The 20,259-nt window shown below is 36.9% G+C and overlaps 1 protein-coding gene across 7 annotated transcripts in view; it reads left to right on the plus strand.

The window, feature by feature from the left end:
• The window catches only part of LOC149554205 (DEAD/DEAH box RNA helicase family protein), a 315,874-nt gene that overhangs the window by 37,465 nt on the left and 258,150 nt on the right, over nucleotides 1-20,259 (plus strand). For 4 of the 7 annotated variants that reach the window (XM_089789445.1, XM_089789449.1, XM_089789447.1 and 1 more), the window contains exons 4-6: nucleotides 358-440; nucleotides 591-730; nucleotides 18,639-19,330. In XM_089789445.1, coding sequence (XP_089645571.1) covers nucleotides 358-440; nucleotides 591-730; nucleotides 18,639-19,330 — 915 coding nt within the window. Of the gene's footprint in view, nucleotides 1-357; nucleotides 441-590; nucleotides 731-18,634; nucleotides 19,331-20,259 lie in introns of all 7 variants that reach the window. The other 3 variants (XM_089789446.1, XM_089789448.1, XM_089789451.1) reach the window with 2 other exon arrangements.

A 20,259-nucleotide genomic window follows, 5' to 3' on the forward strand; every position in this document is an offset into this window, starting at 1 on the left:
AAAATTATATAAAATCAATTAATTTGCCGTGGTTTTCTCCTGCATTTGCTCTCCACATAAATCTTGTGTCATTGTGTTCATGTGCATAATTATTGATTTCAGCATTTAAAGTTATTAAAGTAATTGTTTGGGTAAAAAGTTTTAAATTGGCAAAATCATTATTATACTGATTCACCACCTTGCCTCCCCCCTCCTCCTCTTAGTATAATCGTGTGTTCTTCACTTCAAAGCTCAGTCATCCATTAAAAGTTATTTGTTCATTCCGTACCTATTGCTGATATGATATCTAGGTCTTTCATAAATGATTCTTTATCCAGCAAATGGATTGTATGTGCTGATTCAACTCTCTTTTTATAGCTTTTACAGGACAAACACTTGAAAGGTGCAATCGTTCATGAGGCAGAAAAAGGTTATGAAGATTCTCAGGGGAAGACCATGAGGTGAATATCCATGTCTGGGCTTATGGTCTTTTACATTTTAAGCCTATTTGTTTTGGTTGTTTTCAATATTCTGAATATATTTTTGCCTGACTATAATCTGATCTGTTTTCTACAATTCTTAGTCATGCTTATAATGTTTGAATTGTGCAGGTTCAGTGAATTTCTTTCTTCAAAGATTTCACCTTTATGTTCTCCTTTGGTTGATAAGCCCGCTAAAGTCTTGTTGGAGGAAGTCAAGAATTACTCTGAAGCAAGCATTCAATGTCGTTCTAGGGTTCTCAACAAGGCACGTAGAGACTACATTTCTTTACATGTTATTTTGTACAGTGACATCATTCATTTAGTGTGCTGCACTGACCTGTGCACGCAATCAGTCTGCTTAGTATTTGTTGTTTCCTTGGAATAAACATCGCATCTCCTAATGAGATAATAATTTCATCACAGGCTTGTGCTTGATTAGTTGGACTAAATGTAAAACTAGTACAGTTGTTTACATCATGAATATTATATTTAATGATTTTTTCAGCTTAGATCATGAAGTACACCAAATTACTAATCCGTAGCAGCATTGGATATTATTTCTTTTACTCCATTTTTGTGTGTCTGTTACTTATTGTAATGAGTATGGAAAATCAACTATTAGAAGTCATTTAAGCATCATGTCTGATATTCTTACATGTTAATATGGTAAAAAATGTTTCTCTGAGTTCTTTTAAAGTCTATTAATCATTTCATTTTATTAATGTTCTTTTTCAGCTTAAAAGATCTATATTTGAAGGTTATCGTTTTTTGCTAAGTTGTTGGTTTGGGTTCGGATTCAAGTTCTGGTTCGAAGAACTAGGTTCGCCAGTATGACAAAATTTTGGAATGGGTTTGGGATTGTTATTACTCAACCACTGGTGGGGGTGCTCGTAACGCATGTCTCCACTATCTCTATAACGATAGCCACATTTCCCACCAAGGGATCCTCCACCACCTCTATCTCGGTAGCCACATCTGCCACCAAGGGTTCCTCCGCCCTAATCTTGGTGGCATGTGATGTCTCCTCTGTCTCCTCCTGGCTACTAACATCACTATCCTCACCTTCTGTCTCATACTCGCTCTCCGAGATCACTACCTATTTCTTCCGCTTCTTGGCTGATTGAATTTCTCTGCCACACCCCATCATGTCTAGATGTAACCAGTAGAAAATATGTGGCTGCATTGAGCGCACTGTACCTTGGGGTACTAGGTGTGAAACTTGAGGGGGTATTTGCATGCGCACAACCTCCAAAAACAACCCGATGACATGGTGAGGCATGGAACATGTTTGGTGTTGGAGTGTCATGAACTCCTCCATCTTGTTAGCCAATAGAGTCACCCAATCGTATACTTTGCCTTTTTTAAGCCCGTTCATGAGGGTAATCTGAGAAATGACAATATTGAAAGTACAATTGGCTCCTGTCAGGCAACTCTTCAAAACATCAAAAGGCATCACCACTTGCAATGCCGAATGGATGATTTCTTTACACCCCTACCCTTGTTGGCATAAACCAATTGTTCCTTTTTTGTGGCCGTTAGATCATCCCTGCATGTCAACTAGAGAAGTGTGTCATTGAAATCCGGTGATATCTTCATTGCCATGCTTGCCAGGAATCCCAAACACTTTCATGAATTCGGCTACCCCAAAAAATAATTTAAATGATTTCAGACTACCTCGAAGACTTGTCATATGCCTAGATCATGACACACAAGACTCCCTAAAAATCGCGAATGCAAAAGATGAGCATTTGAATTGCCTAGTGGACTTGTGCATGACTCATGCTTTTCAATGGGATCATCACGTGGTGTATCCGTCCACCATTTCCTACACTCTACGCCATTCAAGCCTTCGAATGTCATAGTCTATACTGTGATAACTTCTGTTTGATCTGTCCACTACCCATGTTTGCTTCAATTTTTACTCACGAGGGTAATACTTGTGCATTGCGATTCATATTCATGCTACTGGAACCGTTTGCCTGTAGCTTTGTCCTCCAATTGCGCTTGTCAGCTTATTGGCTAACCCTTTTCTCTTTGTCTTTTTGTGCAGGAAGAAGAAAAATGGTTAGAAATTTCCTCTTCTCTTCCTTCAACCGTATGACTTCACCCTAATTTATTACTTGCTATACGACGTCTATACTTCAGGCCTATCAAGTTATCGTGGTGTAGTCTTGTTCTATTGAATGCTTCTTGTACCAGTATGAACGACTTTTCTTATTTCCCGTCTCCTGTGTAGCTTGAATGCAATTGCTGCGATTTTCCAATCGCAGATGATTCCCTTGCACGACTTTCTTCCCAATCAATCCTTATATTCTTTATGTTCGTGCCTTTTGCCTTCTTTCTTGGCTATTGGCGACTTTTCTTCTTGTCTAGAGATGCTTGCAAAATGCTTTTTTTGTACTTTGTCAAAATGTGTCTTTGTTTGGAGCGATTGTCTGTAACATCGCTTGCTAATATTTCGCTTTTATTTGCTGACCATGTGTTTGTCTTCCTTCAAAATATCCTTCTCAAAATCTAATGGCCATACGGTGCTATCATTTAATGGTATTTGTGTTTGTATGGTGGATGTGATCTCTTGTAGTTGCATCTTGTGTGCTGTAGAATCTTGGCTTTATAGTCTTGCTGATTCTTCCTTTCATCTCTCATCAATGATTTTCTTCCACTGAACGATAGTGTCTCCCTTAGCCGTATGGGTTACTTCACATATCCAAACGACCTACTTGTTCTAATATATGTTGAGTACTGTATGGTCTTTTTGATGTTTGATCTCTACCCGTATGAGGACTCAATTCCACACACTTGTATGATGTGTTTCTACTGTTTGTCTGTATGGTGTAAATATGTTTCCTTTCAGAGTGCTTTACTATGTTCCCCTTTGCTTAGATTTGACTGTACGGTTCTCTATCTGCACTTGCTCTCCTTCTTATCACCTCGGTGTATGATGTACTGTGAAACACCTACTTACTCTTGAAGGCTGTATGATGCATACTTTATTACACCTTGAGGGCCATATAGTATGGTAGTTTCCTGTTATTTTTTTCAATCATTATTATTATTTTAATTTTTTTGTATAAGTTTGTTATTTTACCTATTTTGGGGTGGGCCATTACCTCTTGGGTTCTCGTTCCTTTGATGGTAAACCTTTAGCTTCAAACGATTAACTGGGTCTGCTATCTCCGTTCCATCCAGAGTCCATAGTTTAATTGCTCCATTAGCTCCAACTTCTCACATGTGAAATGCGGGAGCCACTTTACCCTAAACTTCCTAGGTTTGATCTCATTTCTACTATTGTATAACAATACCAGTTGTCATGGGGTGAACCAAACGTGTTTTAGGTGCTTGTCGTGCCACACCTTGTATCTCTGTTGTGCTACCTCCGTGGCTCACTGCACCATCAATCTCCATTCGTCCAATTTATTTAAGTTGTGTAATCTTTTCCGATGGCTTTCCATATTGCTAAGTCTGTTTTCAATCGCTATTTGAAGGTTGGGGACAATAAACACTATCAAAACTACAACTTCTTGTCTGAACATCAATTAAAATGGAGTTTGTCATGTTGTTACTTTGTAAGTTGTGTTGTATGCCCATAGTGCTGCCGATTACATGTCCTTTTAGTCGGTGTGTTCTACCCCACACGATTTGTATATCAATGACATCAAAATCTTGTTTGTTGGCTCTGCTTGGCCATTGGTGGCCATTGGCTTGTGGGTGGTAAGGACTTGACAAGGAATGAAAAATTTTAAATTTTGTTTTGAGTAGTCTAATGACATGGTTGACGAAGTGACCTCCCCTATCACTAGTCAATTGGATAGGAATACCTATCTTGTAATGATCTGTTCATAAATAAACTTTGCCGTACTTACGACTAAGTTATTTGACAGTGCCCATGCCTCCACCCACTTTGTTAGATACTCGGTTGCTACTACAACATACCGACATCTCTAGGCCCTTTTTGCCTTTATAGGTCCCACGAAATTTAGACTGCAACGCTCAAACAATTCTTGTGCTTGTGATGGATTGAGTAGCATAAAATCCAAGGGTTTCCCCATTCGTTGACAAGTATCACAACTCACCACCCACTCACTGGCGTCATTGTACAGCTTAGGCCATTGAAGTTTTGCCAGGAATACTTGTTGAGCCCTTGTATTCAGTCCCATATGCCCCCCTTATGGACCTTCAAGTGCTTCCCTTAAGACACTTTGCACTTCCTCCATAACACACCTTCTCAATACTTGGTCCGAGCTCATTTTATATAGGAGTCCATTGTTCAAGTGAAATGTTTTACTCCTTAGTACAGGCTTCTGTCACTCACTCGATGACATCTCTCTTGGAAACTGTGAGGTTGACAAATATTCTCCAATGCTTTTATATCACTTCGGAAGAATAGCAATATGAAATAGGTGTGTGTTTGGGAAGTCATCCTTAATTCCTTTTGGCGGCTCTCTTGACTTGTTCCGAGAGAGTTGATTTGCGATGACATGGCTCTTTTCAGGCCACACAATAATGGTGAAGTTGAATCCTTGAAGTAGCAACAACCATCTGCTCACCCTCCCTTGTATGATTGGTTTATTCAGTAGGTGCATCAATGCCTGGTTGTCTACGTAAAACGTGAATGGTCTTGCAAACAGATAGTGCCTGAATTTTTGCACAATGTAGACCATTCTGAGAGCTTCTCGCTTTGTCCTTCTATAGTTCTTCTTAGCTCTCAACAAGAGTCTGCTGGCGAAATAGATGAGGGTGGTCTAGGCCGTGATCACTTGTTTGTGCGAAGGTTGCATCGATTGCAGATTTGGAAGCGTCCACATGTGCATGGAATTCCTTATCCTAGTTGGGATACGCTAGGATTGGTGCCTCGAAGAGTCTAGTTTTCAATTCGCCAAAGGATGCCTCTTGCTCTATACCTCAAGTATAGGGTTCCCCTTTCCATGTCATCCTGTCGAGGGGGTGGGATATTTGGGCCAAATTCTTTATAAATCACTTGTAATAGCCGATGTGCCCTAGGAATGATTTTACCTCGGTCACATTGGTAGGGGCCTTGATCTCGACTATTACTTGTACCTTGTTGGGTAGGTCTTTAATCTTGTCTTACATAAGATGTGAACTAAGAGCTTGCCTTATGGGACCATAAACCTACATTTCTTCGGATTGATTGCTAACCTTGCCCGTCGACACCTTTCCATACATTCTCCTAGTGTCGCCAAGTGTGTGTCCTGCCCACTAAAGATAGATCAATCACCAATCATCAAGGAAAGCTTGAAAGTTTCCCACAGAGATTTTATCGAAAATATGAAGAATTATTCTCTGAAATGTTGCGGGTGTGTTGCATAGACCGAAGGGCATCCAGTTGTAGGTGTACTCTCCGTTCTCCACCATGAATGTGGTTTTTAACTTATCTTCCTTTGCAATAGATATTTGACTATACCCAGAGTATCTGTCCATGAATGAATACATCTCATGTCTGGCAACTTCTTTGGGTATTGTGTCTGTAAATGGAATAGGAAGGGATCCTTTATGGTGAAAGTATTTAACCATCTGAAGTCGACACAAGTTCTGATTTGGTTTGCCTCCTTTAATGATATTACTTGGGTTATACCCATTCACTTGTCTGTACTTTGAAGATAATCCCTGCCTCAAGCATGCATTGAATTTCTTCAGCTACCATGGCTGCATAGTTTTTCTTCATCTTGTACGGTCTTTTCTATACAAGTGCGACTCTAGGTACCTTTGGTCATACACCTTTAAGGTCTTTTTAAGTCCAGGAAAACATGTCCTTATATTCCATAAATATTTTGAATGTTGCAGTTTCCATTATTGGATACCAGCTATTCCCAACCAATATATTGTTCGAGTTTTCCTCACCCCTGAGGTTGGTTATTCGTAATGACAGTTCTTCATACTTGATTGGTCCTTCCATGTCAAATTTTTGTGTTGGGCTCTCATTCACATGAGCGTTTCCTTCTTTGTATTCCCAATACTTTGACAGAATCACCTCCTTCCCCAACCCTTGTTATATCTCTTCCACTCCCAACATGTAACTATGGAAGAGCTCCTAGTCTTCCATCTGCTAATGGAAGAGTTTGTTCATTGAGCTTACGTCATCCTCCGAACATTCCTTGAGAGTTGTGGTACACCTTCCTCACTGGGTTCCATTCGGTTCCTACCCTCATCCATTCCACCATGCTCTCCGTTAGACTCGAACTCTAAAAATGATGTAATTTCTTCACTTACCATTTGTGTACAAAGGTTAATGACAAGCTTTCTTCCACTACTTTCCATGGAGAAGGTGTTCTTCCAATTATGATTTACCTTTGCTGTCACTAGCCATCCCCTAACCAAAATGGCATCATATCCTTTCTTTTTAAGTGGGATCATGATGAAGTCCAACACGAACGGTTGTGTTGCAATCGTAACTTGTTGGGCCATTAGTGTTTCAAGGGGTTTTATTCTCTGTTGGTCTACATCCAATAAATTGAAGGTTGGGGGCCACAAGTTAGGCTTCCCGTTTTTTTCCATGTCTCCTCTAAAAGGACATTTACCCTTGACCCGTCGTTGACTATGGTGTCTGTAAGAATTGTTCCAAAAATACCCATTTCTATGATTGCCGAGTGTCAACCATTGTTCACCACTAATAGCATAGTGTTCATTGCCGACCCACTTGGGATGCATGTTTGTTGCACGGTGTTGTATTGAGAAGCGGTGCTAGGTTGTGCGAGACAAGTATTTAATAATGTCGTCCTCAATTGAGGCATGGTGTGGAGGTCTTGAATTTTGATTCGTACCTCCATTTATTACATCAGCCTTAATATATCGTTTTCTGCTTCTGTCCACCCAAAACTGCTCGCTCTCTAGTCTGTATCCTCTCTTACTTTCATGGTGTTCTCTATTTCTTCCTTTACCTTTAATACCCTTTGCATCTTGGTACAAGGATTAGGATACACCGTTTGTTTCGTTTGGTTTTGATGACACATACATTTTCTTCTTCGATGTTGAGAAGGTTCACGTCGGGTTTTAGACACTTAGCATTTTTGTGATCTCTAAGGCTGCTTCATGGACACAACTTTTGTGTTGTGTCGCCCTTTTGGTAGTCCTAGGTGAAGTGGCCCCATTAGCTGCACACCTGACATTGGATCATCGATCGTCCCTTCAAATCGTATTGTATTTGGCTTTTGTTATCGTTAACTCCTCCACTCTAGTTGTTTTGGAACCTGTTGGATGATGCATTATTTGTCTGTTGGTTAGGGTTGGCTGCTTCAAAGGTAGACGATTGCTTCTGTGTGAAAAGCATCTATTGGCTCGTCATCTTCATATTGTAGGGACATTCCTTAGTGGAATGACCCATCACTTGGTAGATGTTGCAAAATGATTTCTTTGTGCATGACCCCTTTGTACCACATCTCTCCTTTACCACTTCGTCTCGTGCTCCCCTTCATCGTTTTAAGTTCCCTCATCATCGTTCCATACCTTTCTGAAGAGTGTGCACCTTCTTATTGGACTCGTTGTTATTGCTTCTCTCTCCAGATGATTCATCACTTCCAGATGAGGATTTGCTTCTTTTCTTCTTCTTTGATGTCTTATCTTCACTCTCAAGGTTCATGGCTCTGTAGTAAGCATTTGCGTACGACGTAGGTGACACTATTTTCATCTTCTTCTTGAGGGAGGTGTTTAATTCCTCAACAAATTATCTCTTCTATAATTCATTGCTCGACGAAGTTTCTATCTTCCCAAGCAATTCTTTAAGCCTTTGATTTTAAGCTCTTACCTTCTCTTTCTTTCCTTTCTTTGAGCTATATATTTCTGCAACTATTTTAATGTCATCCCAAAGTAATTTGAATTCCTTCTAGAATTCCTTCCTTAGATCGGCACTTGTATTTATCTTCGACTTGTCCATATCAGAGTACCAATCAATGACAACTCCATGTAGGGTCATTGGGGACTATTGGACCCATTCATCTTTATGTGTAACTCTGTTTGGCATCCAGATAGTTTCGTAGGTCCGATAGTGTCTCACAAGATCCTTTCTGTTGCCAATGAACTTTGGTAGTTTCTATTCTTGACACATATTTTTCCTTCCTCTGGTTGTTTGTCATAAACTAGTTTGAATGGAGATAGACAGGTTGTTTTGATTACTATTGCTTCTCGTTGGTTGTGTTCCCAAACTAGTTGGGTTGGATCTCAACGGTTACACTCCTTGTTGCCCTAGTGACCTCGACTTCCCTCGCCTCTTCTCTCCTTTCCCTTCGGGCTTCCCTTAACTCACTCTTGGCTTGCTTTTCCTCCATTTGTGGTGTGCAAGATAGGTTTATAAACATTCTTGTTTTTCCCCAATCAAATTTAGCCTTTGTTATATCTCCTCAAGTAACTCTTCACTACTTCTTAACCACCGGTGTTTTGGTGAACAGTAGCATTCCCCTTTGGTTGTTGCACCCCTCATAACACCCCTATGCTCACCTACTATGACACCTCTGTGGTCCCCTTTAGGCAACTCTTCGACTAGTTGTCCCTCAGCAAGTTACCTTAACATCTGTCAGTGTTCTACTTGTTGTGCGAAGATTAGAGCTTCGTGTGTGGCTTCCAAGGCATCAAATTTTTCCTTCTTATTCATATCTTTAGACTTTATTCAATAAATTGGGCATTAGTTATCGAACAAAACATCATGTTTAAATAGAACATTTTTTTATTAATTTATGTTTCCATCAAACGTGGGTCAACTATGTGACCTTGTCATTATAGCTTTATAGTATTCTTTTTATTCTCCCTTCTCAAAGTTTTAAAGTCAATGGATTGGTCCTTTGCCGGTTTCCATTGCGTTCTTCTTCCTCCCAACAGTTACTTTCGACAAAATTTTGCAGGTTCTATTGTCAGCACTGTTTCCACTCGATTTCCTTCCTTTAGTTCCTCTGAGCAAGGGATGCTTGTGCTAATAGACGAAGTAGGTGGTGCAACAACCTATTTGCAGCAGGGCTTACATTCAATGTGTCCCACATAGTATCCTTGACAACTTCTTCCCGTGCAACCTCCCTTCGTACAAAAGTTTCTATAGCTGCCCGAAATAGAATGTGGAAGTCTGTGGTTAGGGCATGTTCCCCTTAGAAAAGCTCTGTAACTCCATTTTCGTTGGTTATGATATTCTTGTTAATGGGTAGTCCTATTTATCCATCGTATTCTTTTGCTTTCGTTACTTCCTATAGATTCGATCGACAACGACGCCAAATGTTTATTGCTTATGGGTAAACAAGATTTAATGTGTACTACTAAAATAAGAGATATATCGGAAAGAGTAATTGCAAAACATTATTAGAGAAGTATCATGGATTTCATTAATCTCAGCAACATATTACATTCACAAGGTTACAAGCAAGAATGATATAACATACCATTGCTGCCCTCTTCCATCTGAGGGAATGTACATATAGTTTCTAATGTGGTGACATGAAGTGTCATGACCAAAACTACCTACCCCTCGGTTATACTTACTACCAACAACATGATTAACGCTAACACATTTTAGACCACACATGTTTTTCTTGACGACTCAATACATTGTTGCCGGTAACACAAAGTGCCACTTAAACTTTCACAAGTCGTCTCAAGATGATTAAGTTAGATGCAAAACAAGTTTCAACAACTTGTAATAGAAATTAAAGCAAAAAGGTATAATTAAATAGAGTCAAACTTTAAAAAAGAATACACGTTACACAATTGAATTATTGAAATTAGAAAATGTAACACTAATTTTATTTATTTATTAATTAAATTGCTACTTCAAGTTCACTTACTTTCACTAGTTTCAAAAATGGGGTTAATTTGAAAATTCCTTGAGATATATGGTGGTTTGTGTTGAAAATCTGGATGTCCTTAGGGTCTACATGCACCTCTTTTATCCTCTTAATTTTATTGTCAATCTTTTTGTAGCATAAGATTGGGTGAATGGATTGCACAAGGTGTCCAAGGATATGGTGATATCACTCTTCAACCAACAGACTAACAACTGTGCTATTCTTTGCGTTATCTGTTATGACTTGAATATTGTTTCTAGGCCTCATTGTCTCAGTGGGAGAGTTGGGAATATTAGCAATAAATTGCTTATATCTTTTACTTGCTTCTCATGATCCATGGTTTTCAAAAATGTTGTCCCTTCAGGGGATACAACTATGACATTAATCACGAGACGATTTCTTGATTCTTTCCACCCATCTAGAAAATTGGACACCCCTGTCAAAGTCCATGATTCCCTTATGGGCTTCAATTCATCCTCAATCCCTTTGTCCTCTCTTTCCAACAAGCCGTGGTGTATCTTCTCATAATTGGGGTCCTTATACCCTCTTGGATCTTCATTGACATTTTTCCACATCTTCGAATATGAGGACTGAATAACACTGAAAGATAACCAGTTTGCATAAGTGTATCTTGCTATATCTTGGTTGGCAATGTCTCAAATCTCGTTCTGAAATGAAATTTCCAAAGTTCCCTTTCTTTTGTGTCGAATGGGTGCTTGAGTTTCAATTTCAGGCTCAATTGTGGTAGTATAAAGGGAGTGGTCTTCTATTACAATATTTGAAGATGGGGACTATATTCCCTTTGATTTTTTTCGTGGGCATATTTTGTCTATGTGCATCTCTCCTTTGTCTCTTCATATTCCATAATGTATTTTAATACTGATTCATTTGGTATAAGAACATCTTTTTTTCAGGGGGCATTTCTTGATTCCTCTTCCAAGGAATTCACACAAATGGCCTACCCCCTGATAATATGAACTACTACTTTCTCCATCACAACCTTGACAGTTCCAACAAAATGCACCACTTTTTGGAAGGGCTCTATAATATCAAGATACTTCCACAAAGGAGAATTAGAATTTGGATCTATTATTTGTTGTTTATTATTGCCTATGGAGTGGATGTCATTGTAGTTCCCATGGCAATAGTTTTGTACACATTTAAAATAAAACCAAAAGAATGGTAAAGAAAAGGTAGATCATGCACAATTAAAGAAAAATTATAAAAATTAAAATCCTTAAACAAAAACAAAATAAAATGAAAAAATCCTTGCCTCTCTCACCCAATCGAAGTTTGCAAAGGACTAGGAATGAAGCACAAACATTTGATCAACTTCACAAATCAATCTTTCCACTCCTTGCTCAACCAAACCTTTTCTTAACCACCTATTTGCTCCACCTCAAGAGAACAATCTATTTGCACACTAAATGAGACATATAACCTAATGTAAGTCATTATAAAAGCACTTTTTAGGGTTCCTAATGTCAAATTTTAGTTAAATTTGCAAAACTATAAAAGATTAAAAATTTGGGTGTCACTTTTTTTGTTCTTGTCCATGCGTGGTTTGCCCAAGTTTGGCTTGGTCCAATCCAAGTTTGAATTGGCTTCCTCTGGATTGAATTTTGCCTTGGCAAAAATGTTGTTTGGATTGGGCCCAGTTTGAACCATACAAAGACTACAATCCTATCCCGCCAAACCAATCTTACTAGATTTTTTTTCATTTCTTGCAATACTTAATTTTAATATCTATTTTATATATTTGATAAAAATGCTTCTTTTTAAAATTCCTTCCCAAGGAGACATTGCCTTTATTTTTTGTTGGTAAAAACTGAAAAATGACATCGAGAGAAATTGGTAGATCTCTTAGAGAGAGTGCCACATTATATAGATTTAAGAAACATCTTGATACAACTAACTCGTTATAAAAAAGATACAACCAGCTTATTAATGACATACACGTAACCACTTAATTTATTACATACAAGTGTAAACATATACTTTATAATATTATTAGTCTAGTATTCTAATAGCCCCCTTTTAAAGAGTCAAGACTAAACCAGAAGGATCTGGAGGTTGATTCATTGGATTACAAGAGAGTTTTTGAGATGTGTAGAGATGGGAAGAAATATAAGCACAAGCAACCTTGATGATAACAATCATTTAAGAACGATACATAAAAATAACAAATGAACATGCTTTGCTGTGGAATAATCAATTGGTTTACCCAATTTTTTGAGGTGGTACATTTGATTTTGGAAAGTCATCGTCATGCCACGTTCAAAATACCGCTAGAACCTTTCAAGCACAATAGTTTTGTCCTGCAAAGATAAACTCTAGCACAGACAAACTTTGTATGGGTGGGCCTCAATTGTAATGGAGACAGCTTTAGTTCCACATTGGTAGTACATAGGTGGAGAAGAACCACCCAAGGGTTGATCCATTGAAATTCCCATTAGTTGGTAGGTACATTTGCCAATGACACCACAGTACTAGTGTCTATTTTTATCTCCTTAGGTTTATTGCCGGACCAAATTTTCTTTACTGTAGCACACAAAATAGGATCAACAAGTTTGTCTAAGTCTTTGATTACACATATTGGTCTAATATTGAAAACAATCATTTTATTTTGTTTTATATTAGAAATTTTGAAGCAATGCACTCTGCCTCACAAAATTGAACAATCGTCTAATGTTGAAAACAATAATTTTATTTTGTTTTATATTAGAAATATAGAATCAATGCACTTTGATGAGAGCCATTTATGACCCATTTTATTTCATATTTTAAACCATTTCATGCACTTCCACACTCGTTTCCCCATTCCATTTCCATCCCATTTCGTCCCATTTTACTATTTTACGTTGCATATGATTTAATATATATAAGTAGTATTTATTATAGTTTTGGGATTAAAATATGGAAAATTCATTATTGATTGCTTTTTACTAATCTTTATTATTCTAGCATGTTGAGTAATGGGTGCAGATTCTTCCTGTCGCATTTTGGATAAGAATTGATAATGAAGATTCTTCCATCATTCATTCTTCTCTTTACCACTCATTTAACTATGCTGCCTCACAATAATTGAGTTTACAATAATAATATCTCATATTTAATAGTCAGAAGATATGGTTTCACGGAGACTTGTTGCCCAATCGTTGGAGGACACATTTGTTGGGGATATGGTGCAACATGGAACCCTTTTTAAATGTGCCACATACCGTTTCTTGGTCTGGATATCATTGTAACAGAATGATTTGTAACAGGATACATCAGGCTGATATGGGATACACGACTCACTCTCCACCGGCTATTTTATTTGCTGTCGTAAACATTTGTGTCTTCTAAACAATATTCTCAAGGACACCAAGAATATCATAATACATTAATGATCGAATCTCCACATGTATTATTTGTATGGTGATTAAAACAAACAAACTCAACCTAGAGATGCAATGAAAACCAAACCTGTGATCAGCCACCTCAGATCTATGATAAAGGTTATCTTGTGTGGAGGTGAACACATCCATCGTTTCCTATATCTTACTTTCTGTTGTAACTATCCATAACCTATATATCAGGTTGTACATAGATATCATTTTATTTGTTACAAACAAATGTCTATTCTAGTACATATTGTTATAAGATGTGTCTATATAAGCAGCAGGAGACATAAGTATTAGATATTCATTATTCTAGATTAGTTGATTCAAATTTCAGATTAGTTAATACTTTAAATCGCTGTTGATATTATCTTATTAAAGATTGATGTTTTTGATTTCGTTTTATTGCTGATGTTTCTGTCACCCGGATTTATTTCGTTTTCCATAGATTTGATTTCACCTGTTGTAGCTGCATTCATAATCTCTCATCTCACAACCAGCATCCCTTGATGGCATATTGCTTGGACACCTTTCAAAAGCTTACACCCCTGGATTGACACGAATAGACCAAGCTGAAATTCATTCTAATTTATGTTAATTCTTTCTCATTATTTGCCCCAGTTTTGGCCTATCACACTCTGCATCACAAAATCAACTAGAGCATTAGGATTTTGTGTAATCTCTCAAACCGAGAATAAGACTGTTTTCAAGCTTGGAACATATGTAATATTTTGTATTAAATTTTTTTCTGCCATTATTGAGAATAATTCTTATATTACCCATCCCTTCAATTGTATGTGATTGATCATCACCAAGTGAAACAAAATCTCTGTGACTATCACATCAGTAAACTTGACATATCAGTCCATTTAACACATGGAGTGCTTGGATGAGCCTGAATCAAAGAACCAACAACCACATTTAAGTTTTAACATTAACAGTAAAAGCTATCAGTGCATAGTCCTCATCATGGGCTATCTCAATAGAGTGGTCACAGTAGCTTCCTTCTGTGGTTTGTAAGAGAGATCATACTACCTTAGCTTGCAGTTATTCTTCACATGCCCTGAACTTCTGATAGTAGAAGCACTCTACCTTTCTTTGTGGTTGGGAAGTGGTAGAAAGAGAACTATGGTTTGTACCTTAAAATTTTATAGCAAGTGCATTTTTTGAGCTCCCAGAAGGACTTCACTCATGTTTTCCCATCATTCTATTTCAACAAATATGTATTGATCTTGTCAAAGGTCAAGGTGTTGATGATTAGAGCAACTATAACTTCCTGGTCTATTGGCTTGTTGATTGTGGCAAACTAATCTCTAAGATCTTAGAGTTTCAGACTATGCTTTAACAAAGACCATTTGTGCTATTTAATAGAAACGAAACACTTTTTTGTTGTGTAAGACACTGCTTTTCTTAGCAATTTTTTTTTCTAACCAATGCACTTGAAGACATAATATTGCAAACCTTAGGAATTAATCATTAAATATTGACATCATGAATACATGGCTTCTGTCGGACAGTTGTGAAAATTAGCTGGTTTGTTGATGTGCCTCTTTCTTGTGCCCAAAAGTATTCTATCATACTTGTACTCAATAAAACAGAGTTTTGTTACTGCATATATTATAGTTTTCCCAGTGATTTTTAATGGCTTTGGTATTACTAAATTTTGAATATTTTCCATGAGCTGGCAATCCTACCAAATATACTAACTTTGGAAAAGATTCAAATGTAATTTCAGAAAATTTTTGAACCCTTAAAAATAACGTTTGAAAACCCTTTAAATGTTTTTTTGACTGTTTTGAACGTTTGGAAATAGACTTCAAAATCACAAGACTTTGTAAGGAACTAAAAAAAAACGTGTGTAGTTTGTAATAAATTCAATCTACAACTTGAGGTCACATAGTATTAGTTTTAGTTTTGGAGAATAGGATTTTGGAATAAAAATTGCATTTCATTTAACAATAATTTATACAGTTGTATAAGTTTTTCTTTTTCTTTTTTTGTCATGCAATAGCTTTATAAAACAGTTTTAAGTCCTATTTTGCGCTTAATTGATCAATGACAAATTTCATTCCCGCATATTGCTGGTGTTGTTATTTATCTAGTATTTAGAGGTATTTGCTTAGTGACATAAATGTTATTTATCTTATGTGTTTTTATTGAGATGTCTGATATGTGTGATGAAGTTAAAATTGCTTGGGCAAATTTTGCAAGCCCTCAATTGTGAGCTTGTTTAAAATTACAGATCACGGCTTTGTACCAAATCTGACATTTTAATTACCAGTATTCCTGTTTATGTTTAAACGTCTTCAATATGTGTGTACTTGAATTCTGTAGCTTCTATTTCTAATTGAGTAGTAATTATTTTGTCTAGCGTTCAAAGAACGTCTCAACTTTTTACACTAGGCAAACCCTGTAATGATCTTTGCTGAGTTTGATCAAAAGTATTGAACTTGTACTAATGGGAATTTCGTCAAACAGTTGTTATGCAAACAAGACCTTACACAAAATTACTCCTGTCATATCACTGTACTGATTGCTAACACAAATGCTGGGAAATAGCTATGTTAATCAATGAAATCATGCCTTTAAGCAAGCTTGTAGATGGTGGTTCGAAACTACAAAGTTGCAAAAATGATTTATAACCATGACAATAGACCAACAGCTGTTATACAATATGCTGATGACAGAATTCCAACTTCATATAAAAATGAACAACATTCAGTAATTCTATGCAGACTGGGTAAATATCATACGGACCCATTAACAATGGGAGTGTCACTGTAGAAGTCTGACTGTAGTGTGAATGCTCTCTCCGTGTCCACTTCCAGGTATCTAGTTCTCTATGCTGACTATCACCTGTGGTCTGCTCAGCCTAACTGCGACTATTCTCACTTAACTGACTGCCACTGCAAGATGTCCCAGGTTGATTTTCAATAATAGGCCACGCTGTGCTGCTGGTGATGATGCTATGCTGTTGCCATGAGAAGAACTCCGTGATGCCAATTGGGAGTTCCTTCCTCATAATCACTCTCGGCTCTCTCTGGGTCTAACTGTTAATCAGAGATCCAACTGTTACTGCTGCGTGTCAAATAGCAGCTGCATGTACCTACTGGGGAGTACGTATGGGTGCCGGATTGTAGACTACCTAACGGCTGTTAACCGGCTGACTGCTTGACACTAGGTTATCCCGCCTTGGACGTGAATCAGAAATAATGAAAAACTGGTTTGAGTGATGTAATACCTCTTCCACCTCTGGTCTGGAGTGTCTGATTTCTCTGCCTGCTGTCCAAACACCAATCTGCTAAATGGTGACCTGTACATGCCAATGACTTCAATCACCTGTCCTTTTTGCCATTGAAGCTCCAGCTTCTTGAAAGCAATGTATCAGATTCGAACCTCAGTTCTAAAGTGAAATGTGAGTACTAGGTTTGCATCTAGCCTCACTATTTTCCTTAAGGGTTTTCATCCTCAAGAAATATCCAGTCACATTTGAGCAACCTTTTGGATTTGAGAAAATAACATATATTCGTGGTGTCAATCCCAATGTAGCTCCACGCTTTTATAACCTCGATATGAGGGAATACACAAACAACTAGGCAATGTGGGATTAAAAGCCAATTTTGTCTTTTAGTCACTTAAGTTACTTTATAACTTTATAACATTGAAATATTTAAATAAATCACTTAAGTCAATTGAACTATAATATCTCTTGAAATACTTGTTTAATTGCCATGCCTTCTGAAATAGGAATCTCTCCTCATAATTCCCCATGTGACCAAATACACTTTTTAAAAGTAGAATGGGTCCATCTCTATTACCCTTGACTTACTATACATAGTAAGTCCAAATGTCATCGAATGAAGGCCAAATCCTTAAATGGCTGAATGTTGGAGATGAATCAATCCTTAGAAGACCTTGTAACCATCCTCATTAGCCTACAAGGATCCAATATTAGGCTAAGCCCTGAAATTCTGATGCTGGCAACCAATGGGGACATCACAAACCTGAAACAATACACACTTAAATTTTACTAGTTTAAACCCGAAATCAATAGATAAACATATCAAGGATTGTAAAAATTACAACTACATATTGCTCACAGTAGGTTAATTTTTATTTTATAGGAAGTTCCCCCTTCTAATTCAAAAAGTACTCTAAGTACACATTTGTTGTGTTGTGTTGCATTGAAAATTATTATGTAAAATGCTCACAAACTGTACAAACTCACATGCTTGTGATTGAGTATAAGTCATGCCCTAGTGCCTATGACCTCTAAAAATACAAGAAATTATGTGGCGATTCTTCTCCATGTTTCACCCACAAATCTAGCTTGTACCTAATGACCACCTCTCGGCCCAATCTCCTTCAAACTCTGTATGATTGGTGTTGTACCTAATTGTGCTTTCTTAACATAATCTGTCTTTGATACCAATGTTGGTAAAAATTGAAGAAGTGATACTGAAATACTGAAATGGATTTGCATGTATCTCATGTAGAGAATACTGTATTGTATAAAGTCAAGAAACATCAATTCAAGAAACATCCTTTTGCAACTCTCTTATTAAAGAGCTACAACTGTCATAATAACTGACGACTAACCAATTTATTTGTTACACAAGTGTGAACATGCATTTTATTGTATCATTATTCTAATATTCTATTGTTTTTCAAAATGTTTGATATTTAAATTCTTTGATCTATTCACGTTGTTTTTTTGCAGCTTAAAAGATGTATGATTGGAAGCTTTATTATTCATTGGGATACTTCTAATATATATTTTATTTTCTCAATAAAGATAGCATTTTGTCAATGTCCTTCTCAAGGAGATGTGACTATATTTATCAAATTGCCAATATTTGAATTCAATGAAGTGCTTATTCATATCTTTGATGTTTGGCATCTGAGACACAAATAGTTTGTGTATAAAAAGAGTAACTTAAATTCCTCAGATATGGTTATTTTGTATTAGCAACGTGCTTTTTAATAATTTATTATTGTTATTTGGATGTCTCAGATAGCACTTCTTATGGGATTTGAGAGTATAGATGCACTGATTGCACATGAAAGAGCTTTAATAGAGTCTACCCTCAGTTTCCAATGTTTATCTAAGAATGATGATAAATCAGGTTTAGCAACCAGCTTACCTAACAGTATTCATGGATGTGATGAACATGAAGTAACCAAGACACCATCTTCAACGGACAACTCTGAATTATCCCAAGCTTGTCAGATGTTCCCATGTATTGTTTTGGGCAGTAGTCCACATTTGAACATATATAGCATGACTGGTGAGAATTCAGAAGGGGCAGAATATCAATATGCTGAAAATGATGTAGAAAATTCTGTAAACCAGATGGAGGAGGGTAATATTATTACAGTTACTATTCCACAAACTCCTAATCTAGGTGAAGACAAATCCAATCAAGCTGCTGTTCAATTTGAAAATGATCTTGACCCAGCACGATATGTGCTTCAGAAGGATGAAGAATGCATGCATCTATCCGTGGAGGATAAGTTGGAAATTGCAAACAATGTGGGTTTGAAAGAAGACCACATTAATAATGATACAAAGGTGTCACCACGGAAGTTCATTCACAACACAAAAAAAACTACTACCTCTGTGGATTACTTCCTTGATGCCCCTATCGGCACTCTCAATGGAATAACAGCAGCTCAACGCAGCAAACTGGATTTAAATGGCTTCCATACGGTAATTCAAGGACCATATAGGATTCCTTCCACAAGTTGTAGATTCATTTTATTGATGTGTATCTCAGAGTTATTGTATTGTACACTTTTTAAAGACTTGGATTCTGAAATGGAATTAATTCAGCTTGTATATTGAAATTCTGTAATATTATATGTCAGATTATAGTAGGAGCAATCTGAGTTTTGTTAGTGGCTAATGTGAAGCTCAATTTTATATTATTACAGTCTCTAAATATTTGAAGTTTGCTATGGTTAGATACTTCTTGCTTTTTTTTATATAAGAAAATCAATATTAATATAATTTTTAGGTTTATTCTGATAAAGAATCATGAACCTACAATAAATATATTGCGTACTTAATTCAAACCTTTTAAAATGCTTTCCAGATGTATATACATCATCACTATTATATATACAATGTTTTTCTTTTTAATATCTGTTTTTAAAAGTGTTCTAGTGTTGCAAGGGTGCCCTAATGAGTTCAGAATTCAAAAGCAGGAAATGGTCATGTATGTGAACAAAGTGTATTCTGTCTCTATTTCTCTTCTGGGCTCTGGCAGTGTTTATGTGTACATGATGCTATGGAAAAACCTTCATGAACAAGGTCATCAATTAAGCCTTTTGTATTCTGGATGATCAATCACCTATCGGTTATCTTCGTTATTGCTAAAAAATGTCAATGAAGGCGATTATAAGTTAAAGAATGTACCAGTATATTTGTTTTATGTGCCAAATAATTTATAACGAATTCAGGACCTGTTTTAATGGATAAAAAATGTTTATAATAACCTCATGTTGCATTTTCTGTCATTCTTCACTAGTCTGACTTGAACTTGTAACCAACCCTCTGTTTATATCTGTAACCTTAAAAGATGGTTGTCCATTCTAACTTCTCACAAATGGATTGAATCCTGAAAGCATATATCTATA

This window comes from Cupressus sempervirens, chromosome 6, assembly GCF_028749045.1.
Source record: "Cupressus sempervirens isolate cs-2001-9-10 chromosome 6, ASM2874904v1, whole genome shotgun sequence".
NCBI lineage: Eukaryota > Viridiplantae > Streptophyta > Pinopsida > Cupressales > Cupressaceae > Cupressus > Cupressus sempervirens.